General features: G+C 37.7%; 1 protein-coding gene across 4 annotated transcripts in view; it reads right to left on the minus strand.

Annotated features, from left to right (window-relative positions):
* The window catches only part of GALNT1 (polypeptide N-acetylgalactosaminyltransferase 1), a 208,833-nt gene that overhangs the window by 69,194 nt on the left and 125,045 nt on the right, over nt 1-14,594 (minus strand). For 3 of the 4 annotated variants that reach the window (XM_049697984.1, XM_049697983.1, XM_049697982.1), the window contains 2 exons: nt 13,774-13,828; nt 1,462-1,705 (listed from right to left, as the gene is read on the minus strand). In XM_049697984.1, coding sequence (XP_049553941.1) covers nt 1,462-1,600 — 139 coding nt within the window. In that variant the 5' untranslated portion in view covers nt 1,601-1,705; nt 13,774-13,828. The remainder of the gene's footprint in view (nt 1-1,461; nt 1,706-13,773; nt 13,829-14,594) is intronic. The other variant, XM_049697985.1, reaches the window with a different exon arrangement.

Here is a 14,594-nt window from a genome sequence, read left to right on the forward strand (position 1 = left end):
TTCCCCAAAGGGAGGAACTTTTTTGTATTGTTGAAGTGTATGTCACTAGCACGTAGCACACTGTCCAGCACATATCAGAGTTTAAAAAACATTCACTAAGTGTGTCTTCACCTACTACAGAGGTACCAGTCTTTCTTACTTTTCATGCCTTTGCATTTAAGACAGAACACCATGAGCTCCCACTATAAATGGTAACGAATTAAGGTGGAGTGAGGGTAAAGTTAATCTGTTCCATTTGGGACAAGAATTATGCTAGTTTCTTACTGGTGAATGGCAATACCTTTGATTTGATTTAAATGCTGACAGAGTTATAGCTCTTGTCACCCGACAAACTTACTAAACAGCAGGGCCATAAAGGAAACCAGGAAAGTCAACAAATTAATAGGAAAAAAATTATGGGGAAGGTGAAAACTAAAGTCAGGGGTTAGCCTAGGTATAAAGTCCAATGTTAGCAACTGAGCCTAATTTTAGGCAGATTTCCCATGAAATAAAGAGAACTGGTTACACAATCCCATCTGTAAAAATTACAATAAGTAGGCACACCTACCAATACAAATAAATAATTTTAGATTGTAAATTTTAAGGGACCAGGTGCTTTCATTATAAAAGTGCAAGATATTTAAATGTGGCTACATATTCAAATAAAACAGTAATCATTCACAAATAATTCCTAAAAATAGAATTACTGTTTAGCCAGATATTCTATAACTAATCACAGAGAGTTCAGAGCGCAGAATAGCTGAATTACTGATTCACAATGCAAAGTCATTTTCATTTTGTTTAAAAAAAAATAAAAGGCAGCATTTGTTTTTTTGGTTTAAACACAGAGAGTCTAAAACTGAATTTTTCAGGTGTCCTCTGTCAAAAATGTCAGTCTTCCAAACTAGGTCCTTCATATTTGTGTTTCCTTCCTTTTCCGTATCAGATACTGCAGTGTTCTCACTGCAGCCCAGATTTTATAGCCTGATCTTTTCATAAGCTCTCCCTAAAAGTGCTAACTGGAGCTATCTACAGCATTAACAAAACAAACTCACCAGACCACATCTACCTAAAATGACTTCTTCCCTTAGGACTGAGATGGGAAGGCTGGAGAACTCTCTCATACTTGATAATGCAATTTTAACGCTCCACTCAGCATTATGACACTAGACTAATCTCCTGTACAATTTTGGTAGTTCCAGCTGTGAGATTCCCTACAGTATTTGGTAATATAACTTCCAGAAAATTAACTACATTAAACATGGAACACACAAATTGAATTCAGCAATTCTATACAGGATACTTTAATACTTTTAACTGTTAGAAGAACCTACTGGAGAACTGATGGAAATATGATCATCATATATAGGAAGACAGGGATTACTATTAATCTAAAAATGTTAAAATTTTATAGTTTCCAAATTAGTACAAACAAGTGACATATATATCAAAACAGGTCCACTATTATAAAATGTCACTCACCATCCCCAGCAGGAAGTCCTCTCTCTTTTTTTTCATCACATTTGTTGCATTCACTGAAGTAAAGCAGCAGGAACATATCCAAGAGTACCCAAATCAAGGAGGTGGCTAGGACCACCTTGCAATATGCAAATTTTCTCATGGCACTTTAAGTCAAATGCAAAATTTTAAAATATATATATATATAAATATACAAAGATCATGAAAATTATTCCAATCCAGTTTCATCAGAAATCACGTTCATAACCTATAGAAAGAAAAAGAAAAAAGATTAACTTAAAAATTCAGAACCTAAAAAAGAAACAATGGATTAATTCAATATGAAATTTTACTATGAAGAATAAGTTTTAAATTCAGACTTGAAAGAATACTTGTAAAATATATAAAAATAGTAACAAGAACATGCAAATAACTCCTACAAAGCAATATACACAATCCAATAGAAAAATGGGTAAAGGACTAAACAAGCACTTTGCAGAAAGGAAACCTGAATAGCCAATAAACAAGTGACAAGGTGCTCGATTCATTACAAAGAGGAAAATTCAAATTAAAACAGTGAGCTACTATCTTATATCCATCAAACACATGGGGCTTAACTGCCTTCTATTCAATTGCTGTATTAAACACTAAAGCAAAAGCTAAGCCATTAACTGCCACAGGAGTTTAAGAAACCAGTAATTCCCAGTCCATTTTAACCACTCACATTCAGTTCCCAGAGTCCAAGGATTTATATGAGTTCTCCTAGTAGCTTTTCTAGAGCAGTTTAATTGGAATGATTCTTATCCCTCTGTCCCAACTGAATCCCATTCTAAAAATGCTAGTCACCAGCCGTTCAAAAACAAGATTCATGGAAAGTATAACAGAAAAGAAAAGGGTATCGAAAGATCTGAGCCCTAGTCCTGGCTCTGACAGTAATTTTACAGACTTCCCTGATGTTTAGTTTCTATCCACCCCCCCCACCCCCAAATATCATGAGAAAATGACTGGAGGAACTGTCCTTTGGGATAGCTAGGCCAGAAACACTTCTGACACATACGGCACTCATCTGGGGGAGCTCTGGAGCAGCCCGAGGGACCTCAGAGAGGTAAGGAGCCATCCCACCGAGCCGCTGACACCGAGGCTCAAAGGTCTGTGTCACTGCTGTTCAGGAGATAGATGAGCCAAGTGCATTCAGGGGAGTGGATGGAGGAAACACACACTTGGCACAGGTGAAAGCCAATGAGCAGAAGCTCTGAAGGGCTGGGCTGATGGGCAGCATAGCAGCTTCTTACAAGGGCAGTTTTATGTAGCATGTTCCATGGTGGGCAGTAGAGATGTCTCTACCTAAACAATTCAGGGCAGGCCAGAGAGTTTATTTATGAAAAAGATACAATAGTTCTTTCCTAATTCACAAGGTGGCTAAACAGCAACCTGAAAAGCACCCCAAAATACCAAGTAATACTTATAAATGTAAAGTATTATTTCTGTTCATCTCTCTGGGGACTTTGATCTCTTGCCTATTGGCCTCCTTTCATCAAACCAACACTTCCTGACTGCACAGTGAGAACAGGGATGCTACTGTCATATTCTTGCCTCAAAATCATACTTACTCAATGTCTGTCACATGCAGTGAGCAACAACTGACATCTGTGGTGACTAGGGTGAGGGGAAGAGCAAAAGCATTATAATGCACAGTGTCATGGACCAACAGTTCTCTCCAGAGAAGCGAGATACATATTATATATATATATATATTTCAAGCCACTTTACATGAAAGGCTACCTCTTTTGGTCACTGGCAAAGCAAGCAGTCTAACTGCCAGTGCAACAGCTGGGATTCAAATGTAGTTTTGTGTTGTCTAAAATCTGCTGATTGTTAATTTTTTCAATGCTTACAGCCCAGAACACTTAAATGTAAATCTTTATAACTCTGTACTCATTCCTATTTAATTTTTCCAAGGCAGCACAATTAGATTCTAAAAGTAAAGATGAAATGCAGTGGGTGTGTGTGTATTTGGGGGAGCGGTACAGAGAAAGCAGGAGGTGTAGGGAGAAAGGACGATAAAGAGGCAAACATCTTTGAGACCTTGAGTTATGTAGAGATTCCTTACATGGTAACAATAAAATGCACAAATCATTTAAAAAGACTGATAAGTTGGACTTTATAATTAAAATCTGCTCTTCAAAAGACAGTTAAAAAAATAAAAAACAAGTCACATATTGGGAGAAAATATTTACAAATTACATATCTGATAATTACTTATATACAGACCATATAAAGAACTCTCCAAATACAATTTTTAAAAATCCTAATCCAATACAATGGGCAAAAGGTTTGAACTGTTGCTTTACCAAAACAGCGATACAGGTGGCAAAAGAGCACAAGAAAAGATGTTCAACATCATTAGCTATTAGGCAACTGCAAGTTAAGACCACAATGAAACACCACTATGCACCAATATAAATAGTGAAAGGAAAAAAGAAAACTACCAAGTGCTATCAAGGAACTGCTGCAACTGGACCTCTAATACATTGCCAGTGGAATGCACAATGGTACAGTCTCTCTGGAAAACAGTTTGGCAGTTTCTTCCCACAAGAATCTGCAATTCCATTCCTAGCTATTTACTTAAGAGAAAGGAAAACGTACGTCTATACAAAGGCTTGTACACAAATCTTTATAGCAGCTTAACCATAATCATCAAAATCTGGAAACAACCCAAATGTCCATCACCTGGTGAATGGATAAACAAATTGTGGTACACCAAACAGTGAAATACTACTACCCAGAAATCCAGCAATCAAAAAGAACTCTTGATATATACGCAATAATACTGATGAATCTCAAAAGCTTTATGCTAAGTGAAAGTGGTCAGTCACAAAAGGCTGCATACTGTATGATTCCATTTATGTGAGACAAATTAGATCAGTGGTTGCCAGGGGCTGTGGAAAAGTAGAGGACTGCTCTCAAAGGGCCGTGAAGGAACTTGTGATGATGAAAACATTCCATCTCTTGCTTGTGGTGGCGGCGGTCATTTTGTCCAGACTGGTACGACTACACCTAAAAGGGTGAATTTTACTGTACACAGATAAATACAGGAGAGGTGAGGATCCTTCAAAGAAACAATTCCAATTTTAGGAGAAAAACTGTTGTGTATTTCTTCAAGTGATACATACCAGAATTTATCTTGGAAATTATTAAAAGCTCAGAGTTTCTGTCTCAACCACAATAGATTAAAACCTTCCATATGAAATGCATTTAACTCCTTAATTATTTTAGAAGGTATAAAATCGGAATTAATGTCAAAGTACAGTGATCAATTATAACAGTAAACTTCTGATTCTATCCTACGTGTCATATGCCAAGTTTTTCCAAAGGTTGATCAGTATTTTCTAGGGCTAAATAATTACTTTCTCTTACTCCATATACTTCTAGCTAAGGCTCTCCAGAAATTTCAAGCCTAAAAAGAGAGTCTCAGCTCAAAAGCAGCTTTGGAGAAAATAGAAGCATCATTCTCTTGGACCTAAAACTTCAGTCTTCTGAGTATGTTAAGGTGCTTATCTCCCCTCTCCCAAGAACACTGAATTCTCAGGCACCTACACCTAGAATGACTAATTTTGCACCGTACTGACCAGGCAGAGGTATGAGACCCTTCAATAGAACTATTCCTTTAATTTGTAGCTGAAATTTCTGCCAGAAAAACTAAAAGACTTAAAAAAATGATATTTATCCTCTAACATTATAAAGAGAATCAAGATTATTTTATTTACTAACTATATATTCCATTTGCTCTATTTCTCAGAACTATAAAGAAACCTATTCATTCATTTATTATTATTTCATACATTCAAAACACACAAACTCAGTAAATGTAGGGAATGTGTCAAATGCAAGGAATACAAACATGAACCAAATATTCCTTCCTTTACGAAGTTTAAAGTTGTCTCCAGGAAAGCAGGCATTAGTCAAACACTCACATAAACGTGAAATTTCAATCATGATAACTGCTTTGGAGGGAGGTACATAGCACTATACACATCTGTAAAAGAGATCTGACTTTGTCAAAAAGGCTTCCCTGAGGAAGACATGATTTGAAGAGAAAATGAGCATTTGGGGCAGTGAGTAGCAAGGATTCTATAGCAGGAAGGAGCCCAACACTCAAAGGCCAGTGGATCAAAGACAAAAGAGGTGAAAACTGTGATTGCGACAAAGCTGGAGCTGGATAAAAGTGGCGAGATTCAAGAGGTATTAAGGGACAAACTCAATGGGATTTAAGGATGAGTCAGGTGGGGGTAAAGAGGAGGAAATCCTGGCCTATACAAGTGGATGTAGAGTGTTGCCAGTCATAGAAACAGGGACCAGTAAAAGAGGACCAATTTTTGGAAAGGAGGAAAAGATGGAAAGAAATGTAAGTTTGACTTTGGACATGCTGAGTATGAGGTACCTCTGATACCCTCAAAGAGATGTTAACCACAGCTGAGGACACAAAAGTTTGAGGCTCAAAGTGGGGTTCTCTGTATATCTCTGTAAAGATATACAGATAGAAGCCCCTGCTCTTGTGCAACTTTGCAGGGGCAGACAGACCAAAAAAAAATCAATACATGAAGTAATTTTTGTGGAGTGTAATTTCCCTCCTAAAGTGTGGGCTGGACTTAGGGACTTGCTTCTAACCAATAGAATTTGGTGGAAGTAATGATGTGTGATTTCAAGGCTAGTCATAAAGCACAGTTCTCTTCCCAGCTCTCTCTCAGATCACACACTCTGGGGAAAGCCAGCACCACGTCAGAAGGACACTGAAGCATCCCTATAGAGATCCATGTGCTGAGAAACTGAAACCTCCTGCCAACAAAGAGTACTCTCTTGTGAGGCATGGAAGTGAACCACTTTGGAAGCAGACCCAGTCAAGCCTTCATCTTGACTGCAACATCATATATGATCCTGAGTCAATACCACCTTGCTAAGCTACTCCTGCATTCCTGACCCAAAGAATATATGAGATAATAAATGTTTATTGTTTAAAGCCATTAAGTTTTGAGGCAGTTAGGTAGTTCATTACTCATCAATAGAGAACTTCACAGAAAACTAGGACTAGAAAGGAAATTCTTTAACTTATAGCAAACATATTTAATGATGGGATTCCTGATGCATTTCTGTAACATTGCAAATAAGAAAAGTTATGCATCCTCACTTCAATCTGATATTGTACTGGAGGTCTAAACAATATGACAAGAAAAGGAATAAGAATTAGGGGATTGAAAAGAGACAAAATTATCTGCAGATAGCATGTCTTCTGTATAGAAACTCTAAAAGAAATCAATAAATAAACCATTAGAGCTAATTCATTATTTCATCAAGGTTGCTGAATACAAGGTAAACATATAACATCAATCATGCTTCTTCATGATAATAACTAATTACAATATATAAAGGAAAACATCACATTCAAAGCAGCTATAAAAACCCTAAGGTATTTGGAAATAAACTTAACAAAATATGTGCAAGACATGGAGAAAATTGTGGAGCTTTGTCGAAGGACATAAAAGAACACCTGACTAATGGATAGATGTACCATGTTCAGGAAAAACAAACAAGCAACTTCTTCCTAAATTAATTTAATTCTAATCAAAACACAAATGAAACCTTTAGGAACTGGATTTATTATAAAGCAGAAGTATCTACAGCCATGTGGTACCCCAAAACAAACCTAAACGTGTGGAAAATTGGAAAGGTGGTACTATAAATCAGAGCAGAAAACTGATAAAGGAACAAATAGCTTTCCAAATGCTAAAAAATAAATTTAGATCCTACCATATACCAAAAACAAGAGTAAATCTATGAATAGATAATAACTCCTATAAAATTTACTGGCCGAAATGTTTTAATTTAGAGCATTCAGTGTTTGGAATGCCAAACATCTTAAGTGGAATGCCAGTTTCCAAGGTGATAAACAGACTTAGCTCCTAGCAATACCTTTAAAAGTGAATATTCTTCCTAGTTACAAAGTAATATATGCTCAATACAAAGAACCTGGCAAACACAGAGAAGTAAAATAAAAGATACAAAGCCATCTATAAACCCCCATCCCACTTAAACACTATTACCAGTGGGATAAGTGCCCTCCCAGTCATTCAGAATAGCTCATAGATACATCGTTTTAAAGCAAGTTTGTAATGTCTATTTTGACTCAAACATTTTAATGTCTTAAATGTCCCTGTCAGGGGGAAAAGAATGGAATGGCTGTGACTATAAAGGGGTAGCAGGAGACACCTTTGGGGTGATGCTGTTGTGATTTTTTTTTAATTGCAGTAATACGCTCAACAGACATTTCTAACCTCTCTTTCCACCCCAACCACTGAGTATCCTGTCTTAAGCAATAAATGTCTTAATGGTCACTTCAAAATAGCCCTGATATCCACAAAGCTATGTCAAAAAGCCACATATTGTTTTATACTTAAAGAACAGACATAAAATAGACACAAACCGAGGTGGCTTCCTGGCTCATGATTCTGACTTGTGCTGTCCCCACTCTCCCCCAAGGGTTTCTTCTGGTAACAGATCTAGCCCCCTGGCCACAGGATAGCCAAATGACCTGGCCAGGTCAACCACAAGACCTCACCCCTTGGCTTCCCGAGTCACAAAGCTGGAAGCCTGTGCTAATCTAGCACTGCAGTCAGCTACACTGCCCAACATGTAGAGAAAGCTGACCTGCAGTCCAAGAGGATGAGCCCAGAGGCACACAGGATGAGAGGCAAAGGTGACGGAGTCCCTGACTCTACTTTGGCTTTTGTGAACACCCAGGAAATCCTTCTATTAATCCCCTTTTCTGTTTATGACAATTTGAATTGGGTTCCTAACACACATCTGGGATGGCCACTGGGGGGATGGGTGGGTAGGGGACAGAGGAGACCTACAGGTAAAAATCAAACAGGTTCTGGTCCACTGGTGAGGTTCCCCTCTACTAGTCATAAACAATTATACATTATGAGGCAGACTACACTATTTGAAAAGATACTTTTTAATGCCCCAAATCACAAAAACATATCAAGTATCAAAAGTAGGTATAAAACAAACCACAGATATAAAGGATCACAACACAACATACACATGTATCCACCACTCAGTTTAAGAATAAGAACATCACCTTTATAGTTCCCTCTCCAATACCATCTCTTCCTAGTTCCTCAAAGACCACCTCTATTCTGAACTTAACATTCTTTCTTTTCCTGATAGTTTTACCTCACTGTTATCCTTAAAAATGCCTTGTTTACATTTTCTGTTTCTGAACTGCTTATAAATGGAAGAATCTGAGACCTGCTTTTCTTCTAACACTACGTTCCTGAGAACCATCCATTTGTTGGCATGTAGTTGCAGTCAGTTCATTTTCACTACTGTCTAATATTCAATTGGCTTATAATTATACACTATGAGGCTTACCACAGTTTATCCCTTCTACCCTTAATAAACATGTGGTTATTTCTAGGTTTCTGTTATTACAAGCAGTACTACTATGAATATTCCTGAACACGTTTCCTGGAACAAACGTGCCAGGGGTCAGCAAACTTCTTCTGCAAAGGGCCAGATTGTAAACATTTTAGGCTTTGCGGGACATAAGATCTCTACTGCAACCACTCAAATCTGGTGTTGTACCACAAAAGCAGCCAAAAGCGGTATGTAACCAAGAAAGTGTGACAGTATTCCAACAGAACTTTATTTATGGACACTGAAATTTGAATCTCATTTAATTTTCATATTACAAATTATGAAATATTATTTTTATTTTTTTAACCATTTAAAGATGTTAAAAACCTTTCTTAATTCATGAGTTGTCACACCAACCCTGATCTACAGTACATACCTAGGGGAATTAGGTCATAGGGTATACATATTTTCAATATGACTAATATGGCAAATTTGTTTTCCCAGGTGTTTGAAACAAATTAGAAAGAAAAATGAGGGCTCTGGATGTGTTATATCCTTGGCAACAGTTATTGATGTCAAACTATTTTATTTTTTGACAATCTGGTAAGTGTGTAGTTGTTATCTTAATATAGTTTGAATCTGCATTTTCCCACCATCTCTGACATTACTGGTCATTCCATTTCCTCTTCTCTAATGTACCTACTGAAGTTTAGTCCATTATTCTACTGGGTGGGGTTGTTTTGTCTTTTTCCTATTAGTTTGTGAAGATCTTTATACAGTCTAGATTCTAATCCATGTCAGTTACATGTACTACAAGTAACTTTTCCAGTTTATAGCTTATCTTCTTAACAAGAGGTGTCTTTTATTATTTTATTTTTTTCTTTCTGGCTGTGCCACACAGTTTGCGGGATCTTAGTTCCCCAACCAGGGATTGAACCCAGGCCCTAAGCAATTAGAGCTCGGAGTTCTAATCACTGGACTGCTAGGGAATTCCCAAGAGGTGTCTTTTATAGTTCACATTTTCTATGTCTTAAGAAACTCTTCTCTATCTAGAGATCATTAAAAATAATGTTTTAAGGTCTAAAAATTTTAAAGCTTTACCTTTCCAGTTTAAGTAGAGATTCAATGTCATCTTCTTCCATGTGGATAACCAATTGTCCCAGTACTATTTATGGAAAAGTTCATCCTCTCCCTAGAAGTGTGCAATGCCAACTTTGTCATAAACCAGGTTTCTGAGGTTCTATGTTCTGTTCCATTGGTCTGTCTATCCCTACACCACATGGCTGTCTTAATTATTACAGCTTTATAATAATTTTTTTTTTTTCCAGACGCGCAGGCTCAGCGGCCATGGCTCACGGGCACAGCTGCTCCGTGGCATGTGGGATCTTCCTGGACCAGGGCACGAACCTGTGTCCCCTGCATCGGCAGGCAGACTCTCAACCCCTGCGCCACCAGGGAAGCCCTAATAATTTTTGATACACAGTAAAGCAAGTATTCTCACCTTTCACTACTTGAGGAGGGCCTTGGCTACTTCTGACCCACTGGCCTTCCTTAGCTATGACGACCATTTAATTACTTAAAATGATATTCCATCTACTGCAAAAGAAATCTAGTAGTTAAAAGTGCTTACATGTCTATGGTAGACAAATTCTACTGTTCTGAAAAAATAAACCAATTACAAATTCATAAAGGTCATAAAAAAAGTTGGAGATGAAAAGAGGAATTCAAGGGAAGTCTATAAGAAAAGTTCTAAAAGTGTTTTTCAAAATGACAGCACTATTAAAATAAATGCACAGCACCTAACCTTTACGTCTACTATATTGTTATTCCTTAAAAAAAATGGCTTCAGTATTTTAGAGTCACAATCATTCCATGCTGTCTGGATATTTATTGAGTCTTAGCCAACTACGTTCTTGCTACCATGTCAGACACTGTAGATGGTAGGAGCATGAAGGCAGTGATCCACACCACAGAAGCTCTTATCACACTATTAAATACCAGTGTAAGAGACACGCCATTCACATTACAAAAGAGAAACATCAACTCAGGAAACCTGGCAGGAAAAAGACATCCAGATAGGGAAGTTTCTAAATAGGTTTTATCAGGCAGTGTAAGACACTAAACTTTTCTACAACAAGGTTTTCTTTAAATTTTTTTCTATAGTTGTTTTGTTTCTGTCTCTCCTTTAGCTAAATCCCTTTAAGGGCTTCCCGATGTCCTGTTATTTTGTTCTAAAGAACACTGTTTGCAAGACCACAGGGAGAGTCCGCACTTAAGAAATTCCATGGTCAAATAAGTTAGGGAAATGTTACATACTCCATTCGCTGTCCATCACTGCACCAAAGGTTCTGTGAAGTCCTGCAATAAGGAAAGCTATGCAAGTTTGTTAACTCAGAACTTCTCATATTCAAGCATGGAAACTTCCCCATCTACTTTGTCTTTCTTTTTTGCATAACACAAACCAGGTTTCAAAGAGCAATAAATAAACTAGTAAAGATTGGTTCCAAATCCTGGAACCAGGCAATTTTTAAATTATGGGTTATTTTCTTTCTGCAAAACTGTTATTTCTGTGAATCTGCAAATTGCATAAAAAAGAGATCCCATTGTGTTTAAAAGCTTCTCATGAGGCAGACCTTCAGAGAGAAGGTTAATTTTGTAATATCTTGATTCAACTAATTTAAGTTCATATTTCTGTATCGTTCTTTAACATAACATATACCTGTATATAATACAAATAATTGTGGACAAAAATGGGAAATTCAAAAGTCACCATTATATAAATCCCTAAAAGAAAAGAATCTACAAACCTCCCCTCAGGTAAGTGAAATTTGCAAACTATTTCTACTATCAATTATTTTTTCCAAGTATAGAGTATCATATTATAAAAATATGTCATCATTAAATTTTGCATTCAACAAATGAAGCATTATTTCATGTAGGAGTCTGAGAGGATAGAGTTAACAAAGAGTCCTACCCAGTCCTTGCTAAACCCTGGGGGATGCCTACAGCCATGGCAATGACCCCTGGCCAAACTCTGAGAACTAAACTCCTGGAATGTTCACAGTCACTGGTTAAGGATGTTAGAGGTGATGAGTCAGGATGTACCAGGCTGTCAGCATTGTTTAAAGTAATCATCAAGATTTATGATGCGCACCTGGTATCTGGTCTGGAGCCCTAAGTTTCAGTTGCCATGGCTGGCCACATGGCAGTAGTATGCCTATGTAACCAGCTTCCTATAAAAACTCTGGACTGGAATACTCATGGGCTTCCCTGTCCGACACATCTTGTACGTGTCTCTATCACTCACAGCTAGAGGGGAAATCGTGTCCCTGTGATCCTCACAGAGGGAAGATTTAGAAGTCCGTGCCTGATCTCTCTAGCAATCACCTACATATATCTTTTTCCTGCTGTTCTTGCACTGTAACCTTTGCCGTAATAAAAAACTTAGCCATGAGTACAACATTATGTTGAGTTGTGTCAGTCTTTCCAGCAAATCAAATAGTGGGCAGTCATGGGACCCTCAAAATAAACACCACTAAAGAATTTCGTTTGCCATAATACCTACTTCTCTCATTACTTTTCAGAAGCTAAATGATCATAAGAACAATATCCTTAAATGAATAAATCAGTGTACAGGATAAAAGCTAAGATGTAAGATTGAGATTACTGTCCTTAGAAAGGCTGGGTTGCAAGGTTAGCCCTTGGCTGGTGTCTGGGAACTTGAAGGATAAACAGTTCCCTACAATGATATAAAACTTACCTTAAATGATAAGTGGGCCTCACTGTGCCTAAACTGTTTATACAAACATTATGGTTTATGCAAAACATGTTTTCCTTCTGGGAGCCTGAAATTTTGGTACATGATAGGTGGAAGGTGGCTCCATTACCAGGTCCAATAAAAACATTGGCACAGAGTCTAATGAGTTTCCCTGGTTGACAGCACTTCACATGTGTTGTCAAAATTCATTGCTGGAGGAATTAAGCTCATCCGGTGGGAATCTACTGGGAGAGGACTCTTGGAAGCTAGTGACTAGTCTCCTCCAGACTTCACCCCACGCACTTTTTCCCTTTGTAATACTGCTGTGTATCCTTTCGCTGTAATAAATCTTAGCCATTATTATGATCATATGCTGAATCCTATGAGCCCTCCTAGCCAGTCACTAAACCTGGGGTTGGTCTTGGGGACACCCAACACAATCAGCATTTTAAAACAGAAATGAGGGTCTGTTAGGCCAAATGCTGAAATTCAAATTTCAATTCCAAAACGTGTTAGTTATGTGATCCTAACAATTGTACTTTATTTGCATAAATCTGGGTCTTTTTATTCCTCTGAATGAGAAAAACATACCCACCTTATAGTCCCTGAATTAAATGAAGTAATGCACAACACACTCATAGTAAACACTCAGTAAATATTAAATAGCATTTCTAGAGGCTCTTTCTTAGATGAAATGAAAAATCAGGAATCTTTTATATTTGTACTGATGCAATGAGAATTCAAACGGCCATTTGGAGTACTGCAAAGAGAAGCTCAGAGACAAACTTTAACCCTCCATCTCCATAACACTGGTGCTATGAGTGCTTTCCAGTCCACATGACAGGATTATTGGTTGAGCGCAAGCAGGTTAAACCGTATATAATAAGTATCTTTCTATTTCTAAACCTGGTCTTCATTTAGTCTTCATATTGACCTCCTGAATGAGAAGTGAATGCATGAATATTAATTAGTACTGTGGCTATGCTTGATGGTTTTATTTCTCAAATTACTACACTAGGATTTTAGTACAAGCCATTTTCTTGTGTGTATATGAGGCATAAAGTCCAATGAACATAAGTTTGAACCTACATCACAGTAAGAGCAAATCCCAATGTAAAGAGAAGTACAACCCTCAAGTCATTTACTCCCAGCTATCAACTTACCCCAAAGTGGTTTTTCAAATGAATTCATATCCCAAATCCACATGTCCCACATCTCCTGTTGAAAAATAAATTTCCTAAAATCAGTTTATTACAAAATAACTCTCTCCTCCCCCCATTACCTCAGCCACCCTATTCCACTGGACTATACACCAGCCACCACCTGAGGACAAGGACCAAGTCTTACCAGCTACTTCCCCAATGCTGAGCACAATACCTGGCACAAAATATGTGTTCAGTTAATGTTTATTACATGAATAAGTGAATCAGTGAATAAAGTATTTCTGAGATCCAACACCAAGCTCAGTGGAAATACTGTAGAAAGTATCTCTCCTCCTCTTAGAAATCTATGAGGATATTAACTTCCCAGGTGGGAAGGCCAAGGACACACAGACAGCACCTGTGGCAGATACTGTTTGTTCCTTATCTCCCACCCCATGTTTTTCATGGCATTAGACCCCTAACTGAATTCAAGTGATCATTCTCTGCTAGACTACCTATTCTTAATTGGTCCAAGTCAACTGTGACTGTTCTACTCCTCTTGCCAGTGTAAGTAACCAAATCTCAACCAATAGGATCTTAGGGGAAATCTATTGGGAAGCATTCAGGAAAAGTTATGCTCCCTCACAGAGATGCTGAAGGAGAAACTATACTTTTCTGGCTTTGGATATTGTTTGCAGAGCATACTTAGAAGTGCTGCAGCCATCTTGAGGTCATGAGGGAAGCCAACATCAACATGCTAAGTATGACAACATGAAAACATGGAAAGCAAAAGGGACCCTGTTGTATCATGCAGCCACTAACAGACGCCCTGAAATCTCCTA

The sequence above is a fragment of the Orcinus orca genome, chromosome 15, assembly GCF_937001465.1.
Source record: "Orcinus orca chromosome 15, mOrcOrc1.1, whole genome shotgun sequence".
Lineage (NCBI taxonomy): Eukaryota > Metazoa > Chordata > Mammalia > Artiodactyla > Delphinidae > Orcinus > Orcinus orca.